This window comes from Canis lupus, chromosome 19 (assembly GCF_003254725.2).
Source record: "Canis lupus dingo isolate Sandy chromosome 19, ASM325472v2, whole genome shotgun sequence".
NCBI lineage: Eukaryota > Metazoa > Chordata > Mammalia > Carnivora > Canidae > Canis > Canis lupus.
The window spans coordinates 3781446-3793757 of NC_064261.1; the positions used below are offsets into that span (position 1 = coordinate 3781446).

At 35.8% G+C, this 12312-nt stretch overlaps 1 protein-coding gene across 13 annotated transcripts in view; it reads left to right on the forward strand.

The window, feature by feature from the left end:
* ELF2 (E74 like ETS transcription factor 2) overlaps positions 1–12312 on the forward strand; it is a 99673-nt gene that overhangs the window by 30898 nt on the left and 56463 nt on the right. For all 13 annotated transcript variants that reach the window (XM_035702098.2, XM_025462250.3, XM_049097207.1 and 10 more), the window contains one exon: positions 670–905. In XM_035702098.2, the coding sequence (XP_035557991.1) occupies positions 834–905 (72 nt within the window). In that variant the 5' untranslated portion in view covers positions 670–833. The remainder of the gene's footprint in view (positions 1–669; positions 906–12312) is intronic.

The window sequence follows — 12312 nt, forward strand, 5'->3', positions numbered from 1 at the left end:
ATTCAAATAAAGAAACCAAATGAGCCAAAGAATAGTGAAATATTTACAAACCAATAAATCTTTTAATTTGCTAAATAGGCAAATAGTTTTAGAAGTTGTCTTGATTTAGCATATTTTGTTATCAATGCATAAAAGATTTTTAAAATTTCTACCAAAATTATTTTGGGAATAAAAGTACATCTTCATAAAAGGACAAAGTTATAACATTTTATCTCTTGGAATGTCAATGTCATAAGGTCATCCATGTGCAATAGCTTGGTTGCAATAAATTGTTTATGAACTTGACAGCTCTAAGAAGTAGAATGCTCATTACTGCCCTCTTTAGACCCTGGCTTTATTTTTTTTTATTTTATTTTTTAAAAAAGATTTATTTATTTATTCATGATAGAGAGAGAAAGAGAGAGGCAGAGACACAGGCAGAGGGAGAAGCAGGCTCCATGCCAGAAGCCCGACGTGGGACTCGATCCCGGGACTCCAGGATTGCACCCTGGGCCAAAGGCATGCGCTAAACCGCTGAGCCACCCAGGGATCCCCTAGACACTGGCTTTATAAGCCTAAGCTCCTTTTTCTTGGTTTACAAAAATGTCAAAGATTAGATTGTAAAATAGGTTGTACTTTATATACTTCCTGTATATTTTTAATAACTTTTCAAATTCTTCCTCTTTTTAGGCTCTTTGGCTAATCATCTTTAGAAGACTGGATTTCTGGATATCTCCTTCACTCCATGTCTATTGACTTTTAAAACATAATGCAAACCTGTACCACTGGCCATCATCCATGAACCTTTAAATTACACTGATTTATAGTGTTTGAAGCTTCCTCAGGGAGTAACAATGACATCAGCAGTGGTTGACAATGGAGGTTCTATTTTGGAGCTTTCCAGCAATGGAGTAGAAAATCAAGAGGTTAGGCATCCAATGTATTACATTTCTGTTTTGTTCATAGAAATCATTATATGAACTAATTTTGAAATTAATGGGAAATAGGTATTTTTGAGTAGAGTTAAATGTATGATGCATGAAATTGTATATGTCATGTGCCCTCAAAACTTAGTTAGGCTCATCTGAGTTGTTGGAACATGCATATGTTGGAATGAACTGGAGGAAAAATTGAAAGAAAGAACACAGAAAGTATTAGTTGAGATAGATTTTTAATTCCTGATAAAAATCCATTGTTTTGGATTAAAGTGTTTATAGGTATATACTGTATCTAAGTACATAAATTATATTCATCTTAAATTAGAATTCTGTATCTCCTTTAGTTGTCATCTTTTGTTATTCTACCTGATTCAGTGTGAAGATCTATCATATTTTAATCCTAAGTGTATATACTTAAGAATTTGGATGGTTTGTAAATCAGAAAAGTTTTGAGATTTTATACATATAGATCTCTGCATCATTAACATATCTGGTTATTTTTTTGTTATTGATAACATTAAAGAATAGGAGATAGAGTAGAAAAATAACAGTACCAGAAACATATGGACTTCCAGGGCCTGACTTCTGTTCCCACCATTCACTAAAGACTGAATATTGGGAAGAATCTAAATTAAAATATGGTAATGCTGTTACAATAATAGACAGATACTTGGTCAGAGATGAGAGGGACAAATGGAGAGTTGGCTGTATTTAAAAAATCTGTTTTCTCTATATTCTGTGAAAGATATTGCTGTTACTGGTCCTTAGTACCAGCATATAATACTGTGACAGAACCAAGAAATAAGTTAGGATTTAGGCTGTTTTTGGAGTCTGCTTCTTTTTCTTGCTTGTTTGTGTCTCTTCAATCTTCCAAGATAACTATGGTTAAAGTCAGTGGGAAGGAGATAAACTGAAGATATTACTTTTTCTTTGTTCTCAGTGGACTTGGTAACCAGAATGTTCTAATTGTATTTGAATCTAAAACTGGTTCAAAGTCCATTAAGAGAAGCCACAGCCAGAGAACATACTTAATTCTCTTCATCGATTTCTACTTGTTCCTTGAAGATTTGCTTTCTATATAATCACTTCTAGGTATGACTCACCAAGGAGATCAGGGTCTCAGGGGACTTACTATCCCCTTCACATCACCCAGACCAATTATTATTTCTTTTTCCAGTGCTTCCTCTTTGTTGTATAATTTTACTCTGTAGTATTTAACCCTAAGAAGGGAACCACCAGGAGTAATAGGCAGAGTATATTTACCTTGTACTGGTTTGGTATCATTAATGTGGGAAAAAGAATACAACAGTTTCTGGAAGACACTATATTTTTCTTTCTTTATATGGAACCCAGTGTTCATGGTCTGGAGAACTGATTATTATATAAGAATGAATCTGATAAATGAAATCATTTCACCAAGGCATTGTTGACTAATGATTTATGTGGTAGATAGTCACAGGCATTTTAGGTAGTATGGCACTAGAATGGGAGAAATTGTTCTTGGGGAACTCTTTCTTCAAATTATATGATATAGGTACCCACTTACTTTCACTTATTTGTCCCTTCAGCAGATATTAATTGACCACTTTCTGTGTGTCAAGTACTTTTTAAGGCATTGGGAATAAAAATATTTGGCTATGAAAAATAAATCAGGGCTAGAAATAGAGAGGTGGTAGGGGATATTTTAGTTAGGGTGGTCAGGGAAATAGTTTCTGAAAGAGTAGCATTTTAGTTTAGATCTAAACAAAGTAACGGCTTGGGCTATAGAAATAGGAACATCTAGGGGAAGAGAATTCCAGGAAGAAATTGAAAAGCCACTAGTATCTGAAATATCTCCTAATATTACAGAGGGAATTTTGAGGATAGTGTATGGAAAGATAGATTTAATAACTACACTCTAGAATGTGGGGTGGGGTGAAAAAAATGACCTGTTAAAATTTTATAATCACAGCTCTAGAATCTGAAGAAAAAAAATAAATGTTTAAAAAGTTGTGGGCATTTGAAGAGTTATTGATGATTTTTAGGCTTTATTTTTTTAACTTTATTCCTTATTATAAAAGTAATAATTTTATAAAATTAGAATAATTATATTCCTTATTATAAAAGTAATAATTTTATAAAATTAGAATAATTATATTTCTGACAAAGAGACCTGATTATAAAAGTAATGCATTTTATAAAATTAGAATCATTTTATTTCTGACAGAGACCAAAAACCAAAGATACCTACTTACTTATCGGAGTATAGATGCAAAAACAAAAAATAGAATAGAAATAAATATATAAAATGGAGTCCAGTGCCAAATAGGATTTCAGATACACAAGGATATTTCAATATAAAAAAAAACCTAGTTAATATATATATAAGCCCTAATAATAGGATACATGATCTATGACATGTTAATAGGGATAAAATAACTGATGAAATGAGATTTTATGAAATTAAATATCCATTTCTGATAAAAACTCTTAATAATATAAATATAAGTATATATTTCTGTAACATTGTAAAAAAATAACTGTTACAAATCAGTAGCCAGAATCCTGTTTAATGGTGAAGTACTAGAGTATTTCCTCTAAAGTGTGGGCAGTACCATAACTATTATTTAATATTTTCCTGTAATCAGATAAGATAATGAAAAAATATATAAGTGTTAGAAGACCAAATTATTATTTTCAGATAATATGATTCTCTACCTGGAAAAACCAGAGGAAATCCATGAAAACCAATTAGAACTAATAACAGTGCTTGGTAGTTTGGCGGGTACCCTGATTTAATTAACTTAAAAAATATCTAGCTATCCTTTGTAAGGAAATAGAAGAGATCATGGAAAATAAGATTCCGTTCAGAAAATTAGCAAAAAATATAAAATATTGAGGAATAAATGTAAAAGACATATGGGGCTTCTTTGAAGACATTGAAGTACATGAAAGAAGGTACATGAAAGAAGACTTCCATAAATAAAGAGATATACTTTGTACTTGGATAGGAGAGATGGAAGGAGTCAATATTGTGGAGGATGTCAATTTCCTGCAGTTTATGTATTTTATTCCATCTCTATCAAATCTTAGGGCAAGTTTGGGGGAAATTGATAATGAATGTATATAGATTGTATGGAAGAATAGATAGGAATAACCAGATCAGTTTTTGAAAAGGAAATGTATAGCAGGTAAGTCTCATAAAAGTCAGAGTTAATGCTGAAAAATAAAGAGGATTTAAATACATTTTTAAAAACATAGCAAATACAATTCTAGAGAGCATCTACTTTCAGACAAATAAGATTGGGAGTTCTGTGGAATAACTGAGACCAGATTTTTATTCCCACCATAAACAACTAGGAAAATGAACAAACATGTGAAAGCACAGTTCTGAAACATTGGTGCTATGGCCTGAATGTTTGTGACCCCCCCTCCCAAATTCATATGTTGAACACTACCCTCCAAACATAATGGTATTGGAAGCTAGGGCCTTTGGGAGGTAATTAAGTCATGAGGGAGGAACTGTCATGCATGGGATTAGTGCTCTTTTAAAAGGTTCCATGGAGATCCCTTGTTCCTTCTGCTGTGTAAGGATATACAATAAGGAGTCCTTGACCTGGAAAAAGACCCTCATCCAGTCATGCTGGCACCTTGATTTTGGACTTACAGCTCCCACAACTATGAACGATAAATTTCTACTGTTCATAAGCCACATCAGTGTTATTTTGTTGGAGCAGCCTGAATGGACTAAGACAATTGGACATCAGGAAGCACAGCAGTGTGTTTCTTAAGAGAAGAGCAGATAATCTCTGTACTGACTCATTGCTTGAAGCAACTTTCTGGATCTAGCATAGTGGGGAGGAACCCAAGCAAAGAGTGATAGTCTCACTGAATTGAGGAAGTACAATTTGGAATATGGAGAGACAAACATGACTAATTTGAAGTGCAAAGTATCTGAGAGGAAGAAGCTGCTCAGAGGAAGAATACCAGAATTCAGCCTCAAGTAACCTGATCTTTAGCTGAATAAGCTGCTCAGATATAATATGAAACTCCATGAAACCAGGCAAAGAATGACCAGAAAGGTATAAATTCAATAATATACCGAAAAATCTAGAGTTCAGTCCTAAGCAGTTAGAAGAGAGAGTCCTTATTAAATGCTCAGGACATTCCTACAGACTCCAGAAGTGTTATGCCTTCCAGTAGGGCTGTAGTAGCCGTAGAATAAAGGGTAGTTCAAACTTGACCTAAAAAGTTAAAAAAGAGGCCTTGAAGAAGTTGATCATAAATAACGATTTTTTTTTTTAGGATTTTATTTTTAAGTAATCTCTACACCCAACATGGGGCTTGAACTCACAATGCAGAGATTAAGAGTTGCATGCTCTTCTGACTGAGCCAGCCAGGTGCCCCTTGAGCCATAAAGAACCTAAACATTATTAAGATATGACAACAGTATGTAAATTGTACCCAACAGTGTAAAATTTACATATCTAACACCTAACCATGTTAAATGCAAAGAAGCAGGAATAATGTAACCTATAACCTGAAGAAAAAATGTATCAAGACAAAAACAAATGATAGAGATGACGAAAGGAGCAGATAAGACTTAAAAACAGCCATTATAAATATGGTCAAGATGTTAGAAAATATGCACCTCAGAGGAGAGGCATAAAAGACATTAAAAAAAATTCCAGAGATGAAATATATACTTTGTAAAGAAAATTTCACTGAATAAAATTAAAAATAGATCAGGTACTACAGATGAAAAGACAAATAAATTTGAAGAGAGCAATAGAAACTGCATTATGAAGCACAAAGAAAAACTGAAAAAAAAAAAACATGAAAAAAGACGTAGTTATCTGTGGGAAATACCAAGTTGTCTAAAATACATGTAATTTGAGTCACAGAATGAGAGGAGTGGAGGGAAACAGAAAACAATAAATGAAATAATGACCATCAAAATTTTCAATTTTGATGAAAAATAAAAACCCATAGATCTGAGAATCTTAACCTCAAGCAGGATAAAGCAGAGGCACTGAGGCACATTATTATTATTTTTGACACTGGGCCACATTATAACAAAAATGCTGAAAGCAAATTTCAGAAAGAAAATCCTGAAAGCATGCAGAGAAAAAAAATCCTACAAACAGAAAAACAAATGTAGTGACAACAGACATCTTGATACTGATACTATGCAAGTGAGAAGATAATGACTTCTTTAAAATGTAGCAAGAGGGATCCCTGGGTGGCGCAGCGGTTTGGCGCCTGCCTTTGGCCCAGGGCGCGATCCTGGAGACCTGGGATCGAATCCCACATCGGGCTCCCGGTGCATGGAGCCTGCTTCTCCCTCTGCCTGTGTCTCTGCGCCTCTCTCTTTCTCTCTCTCTCTCTCTCACTGTGTGGCTATCACATATTAAAAAAAAAGAAAATGTAGCAAGACTAAAACTTGTCAGCCTATAAGGATATAGCCAGTGAGAATATCTCTCAAAAGTGAAGTGAAAAGTGAATTTGTCATCAGCAAACTTTTGTTAATAAGAATTGTTACAAGAAGTTCTATAGGTAGGGCAGCCCGGGTGGCTCAGCGGTTTGGTGTTGCCTTCAGCCCAGGGTGTGATCCTGGAGACCCGGGATCGAGTCCCATGTCGGGCTCCCTGCATGGAGCCTGCTTCTCCCTCTGCCTGTGTCTCTGCCTCTCTCTCTCTCTTTCTGTGTATTCTCATGAATAAGTAAATAAAATCTTAAAAAAAAAAAAAGTTCTATAGGCACTAAGGTAGATGATACCGAATGGTATAGATCTACATAAAGGAATGAAAAGCCCTGGAAATGTGTAAATATAAAATTTATATTTATATAAACATAAAATTAAAGATCAGTTCTTAACTTAAAAAAATATTTGTTTAAGACAATAACAGTGTCTTGGGTTTACAACGTGAAGAAGTAAATGTATGACAACAGTAAGCAAAGGATAGGAGAGAACTGTAGGAATACTATTGTAAGCTTGTACATTATACACGAAGTAACATTACGCATATATAAACTGTGGTAAACATATTGTAAACTTTAGAGAACCACTAGGAAATGAAGCAAAGAACTATGGATAGCAAGCAATTTTTGAATTAAAAATTGCTACTAAAAAAAGACTCAGTTCAAAAGATGACAGAGTAAAGAGAGGAATAAATGAAACAACAAACAGAGCAAGGGGGTGGATTTAAATCCCATTTTATTGATAATAAATGTAAATATTCTAAACAGTGCAATTAAAATGCAGATATTGTCAGATTGGGTTAAAAACCAAATCTATTTATGTTTCATACAAACAACTCATTCTAAGTATAACAACATAGCATAAAAGTAGTATAGGAATACACTACAAACATTAATCATAAAAAAGCTGAAGTGGCTTCAGGACAAAAATATTACCAGGGATAAAGATAGATATTTTCTATATGATAAAAGGACCATTTGTCAAGAAATAGGTATGCATTCAATATTAGAGCTTCAAAATACATAAAGCATAAAGTGACAGAAGTGAAAGAAAACATAGATAAATCCACAGTATTAGCTGGAGGTTGCTGCATTCTTCTCAGAAGCTGCAATCCTCTCAGAAGCTCTCTACCCAGTAGTACCAGAATACACATTTATTTTGAGTGCACATAGTGAACCAAAATAGAGAATATGCTGGGCTATATATCTCAATAGTTTTTTATTAATTTTTTTTATTTTTAAGTAATCTCTACACTCAACATGGGGCTCAAACTCAACCTTGAGATCAAGAGTCACATGCTGAGCCACAAAGATGCCCCATACATCTCAATACTTTAAAAAAAATTATTTATTTATTTTAGAGAAAGAAAGGGCAAGCAGGGAGAGGGGCAGAGAGAGAGGGAGAGGGAGACAATCAGATTACCTGCTGAGTGAGGAGCCTGACATGGGGCTCGATCCCACAACTCTGAGATCAACCTGAGCAACCTGAAATGAAATAAAAAGTTGGATGCTTTCCTTCCTTGATTAAAACTTTCCACACTGTAGGGATAGAGGGAACATACCTCAGTATCATAAAAGCCATTTACAAAAAGCCCACAGTGAATATCATTCTCAACAGGGAAAAACTGAGAGCTTTCTCCCTAAAGTCAGGAACACGGCAGGGATTACCACTCTCACCACTTTTGTTCAAAATAGTATTAGAAGTCCTAGCCTCAGTAATCAGACACACATAGAAATAAAAGGCACTGGGGTGGGCAAGAAGAAGTCAAATTCTCACTCTTCACAAATGACATGATACTCTATGTGGAAAACCCAAAAGATTCCACTGCAAAATTGCCAGAACTCATACAGAAATTCAGCAAAGTGGCAGGGTATAAAATCAGTGCACAGAAATCAGTTGCATTTTTATACACTAACAATGGGACAGAAGGAAGAGAAATTAAGTAGTGGATCCCATTTACAACTGCACCAAAACCCATAAGATACCTAGGAATAACCAAAGAGGCAAGGGATCTGCACTCTGAAAATAATAGAACACTCATGAAAGAAATTGAGGAAGACACAAAGAAATGGAAAGATGTTCCATGCTCATGCTTTGGAAGAAAAATATTGTTAAAATGTCTATGCTACCTAGAGCAATCTATACCTTCAGTGCGATCCCTATCAAAATATCATCAACATTTCTCACTGAGCTGGAACAAGTAATCCTAAAATGTGTATAGAACTAGAAAAGGGACAGCCCGGGTGGCTCAGCGGTTTAGCGCTGCCTTCAGCCCAGGGCCTGATCCTGGAGACCCGGGACCAAATCCTGCGTCAGGCTTCCTGCACGGAGCCTGCTTCTCCCTCTGCCTGTCTCTCTGTGTCTCTAATAAATAAATAAAATCTTAAAAAAAAAAATAGAAAAGACCAGGAAAGGGTTGTTGAAAAAGAAAACCAAAGCCGGGACATCTCAATTCCGGACCTCAAGCTCTATTACAAAGCTGTAATCATCAAGACAGTGTGGTCCTGGCACAAGAACAGACATATAGGTCGATGGAACAGAAGAGAGAACCCAGGAATGGACCCTCCACTCTTTGATCAACTAATCTTTAACAAAGCAGGAAAGAATATCCACTGGAAAAAAGAGTCTCTTCAACAAGTGGTGTTGGGAAAAGTGGACAGCCACATGCAGAAGAATGAACCTGGACCATTTCCTCACACCATACACAAAAGTAGACTCGAAATGGATGAAAGACCTAAATGTGAAACAGGAATCCATCAGAATCCTAGAGGAGAACACAGGCAACAACCTCTTTGACCTTGGCCACAGCAACTTGCTTCTAGAAAAGCTCCCAAAGGCAAGGGAGACAAAGGCAAAAATGAACTATTGGGACTTCATCAAGATAAAAAGTGCACAGCAAAGGAAACAGTTGACAAAGCCAAAAGACAACCACAGAATGGGAGAAGATACTACAAATATCTTATCAGATAAAGGGCTATTATCCAAAATCTATAAAGAATGTACCAAATTCAACACCTGAAGAACAAACTGTCCAATCAAGAAATGGGCAGAAAACATGAACAGACATTTCTCCAAAGAAGACATACAGATGGCCAGGAGACACATGAAAAAATGCCCAACATCTCTCAGCATCAGAGACACATTGAACACTTTTACAAATCAAAACCACAATGAGAAACCACCTCATGCCAGTCAGAATGGCTAAAATTAACAAATCAGTAAATGAGATGTTGGTGGAGATGTGGAGAAAGGGGAACCGTCTTACACTGTTGATGGGAATACAAGGTGGTATGGCCTCCCTGGAAAACCATGTGGAGGTTCCTCAAAAAGTTGAAAATAGAGCTGCCCTACGACCCAGCAATTGGACTACTAGGTATTTACCTCAAAGATACAAGTGAAGTGACCTGAAGGGGCACCTACACCCCAATGTTTATAGCGGCAGTGTCTGCAGTAGCCAAACTATGGAAAGACCCCAGATGTCCATCGACAAGAGAATGGATAAAGAAGATGTGGTACATATACACAATGGACTACTACTCAGTTATTAAAAAAAAAAAAAGAAATCTTGCCATTTGCAACAATGTGGATGGAACTAGAGGGTATTATGCTGAGCGAAATCAAGCAAAGAAAGACAGTTCTATGATTCACTCGTGGAATTTAAGGAACAAAACAGAGGATCATAGGGGAAGAGAGGGAAACATAAAGGAAGACTAAATCAGAGAGGGAGACAAACCATAGAGACTCTTAATTTTAGGAAACAAACTGAGGGTTGCTGATGTTGATAGGGGTGAGGAGATGGTGTAACTGGGTGACTGGCATTAAGGCATGTGATGTAATGAGCACTGGGCACACAACTGATGAATCACTGAAATCTATACTTCTGAAACTAATAATACACTATATGTTATTAATTGAATTTAAATTTTTAAAAATCCCTCCACCAAAATAAAATAGTCCATGTTTAAAAAAACGTTGGATGCTTAACTGACTTAGCCACCTAGGTGCCCCACATTCAATAATTTTTAAAGGATTGAAATCATACAGAGAAAGTTGTTTGACCAAAGCATAATTATGTTAGAAATTAACAAAAACGTTTGCAAAATCTTTAGATATTTGGATACTAAACAGCTCACTTTTATAGAACTCATGGTTTAAAAAGAAATCACAAGAGAAATTAGAGACTATCCTAACGGAATGAAAATGAGAACACAGTATATTAAAATTTGAGGAATGTAGGTAAAGCAGTACACAGAGGGAAATTTATAGCTTCTTTTTTTTTTAAATAAAGATTATTTATTATTCATGAGAGAGAGAGAGAGAGACAAAACAGAGGCAGAGGGAGGAGCAGGCTCCATGCAGGGAGCCTGATGTGGGACTCGATCCCAGGTCTGAGGGATTATGCCCTGAGCCAAAGGCAGACACTCAACCGCTGAGCCACCCAGGCATCCCAATTTAGAGCTTCAAATACTTATATTAGAAAGGGTGTAGCCTAAAATCATTTAAGCTTTTATCTCAATCAGCTAGAATATGAGGATCAAATTAAACCCAAAGTAGAAGGGAGGCAATAACCAAAATAAATAAAGGTCAGTGAAGTAGAAAATGGACAAACATTAGGGAAATTAACTATCAGCTGGTCCTTTGAAAAGATTAATAAGGGACACCTGGGTGGCTCAGCATTTGAGCTCCTGCCTTCGGCCCAGGGCATGATCCTGGAGTCCTGGGATTGAGTCCCGCATTGGGCTCCCTGCATGGAGCCTGTTTCTCCCTCTGCCTGTGTCTCTGCTTCTCTCTCTGTGTCTCTCATGAATAAATGAATAAAATCTTTATTTTAAAAAAGGAAAGATTAATAAAATTAACAAATCTCTAAGTAGACAACCAAAGGGAAAAAGAAACAAGTCAAAAATTACTAGTATAAGGAATGAAAGAGCCATTAGTATAGATACTAAATATTATGAACAATTTTATGTCAATAAGCTTCTTAACCCAGATGAAATGGACAAAATCCTTGAATGTCATTCCAAAAGGAATAGAAAGTCTGAATAGCCCTCTATCTTAAAATAAACTGAAATTCTAGTAAAAACCTTTTCCACAAAGAAATTTCCATGGCAAAGTGGCTTTATTAATCATCTGGGCCTGCTCTTTTTTTTTTTTTTTTTTTTTTTTAAAGTAGTCTCCAGTCCCAGCATGGAGCCCATGGCAGGGCTTGAACTCACAACCTTGAGATCAGGGCCCTGAGATCAGGACCTGAGCTGAGATCAAGAGTCAGACATTCAACTGACAGAACCACCCAGGTGCCCTGGCTTTGTTGATGATTTAACAAGCATTTAGGGAAGAAATAATAACAATCTTATAGAACTCTTTTAGAAAATAGACATCATAGCATTTCCTAACTCATTTTGAGTCCAGCATTATCCTGATACCAAGATAAAAAATACACAGGCAAAGAAAACTACAATGTCTTTCATGGGCACATTAAAAAACATTCTTGATAAAATACTAGCATTTAAACCCAGTAACATATAAAAGGGATCTATGTCCCAATAAGGTGGGTTTAATCAATCAATGCAGTTTATCACATTAACAAAAAAAAATCATGTGATCATATCAGTAGGCACAAAAAACCCTTTAGGCAACTTCTTCAACCCTATAAGTGCATCTGTGAAAAACCCACAGCCACATCATGCTTAAAGGTGAAAAAGGAATATTTTCCTTGTGAGGTTTATAGTAAAGCAAAGATGTCTGCTCTAATCACTTCTATTCAACATTGCAGTGGTGACCTTGCTGCAGGGTAAGAAAAATAAAAGACGTATAGATTGGAAGAGAAGAGTAGAAGTGTCTGTATTTCTAAATGATACAGTCATATGTATAGAAATTCCTAAGAAGGGACACCTGGGTGGCTCGGTTGTTGACCTTCTGCCTTTGGCTCAGGCTGTG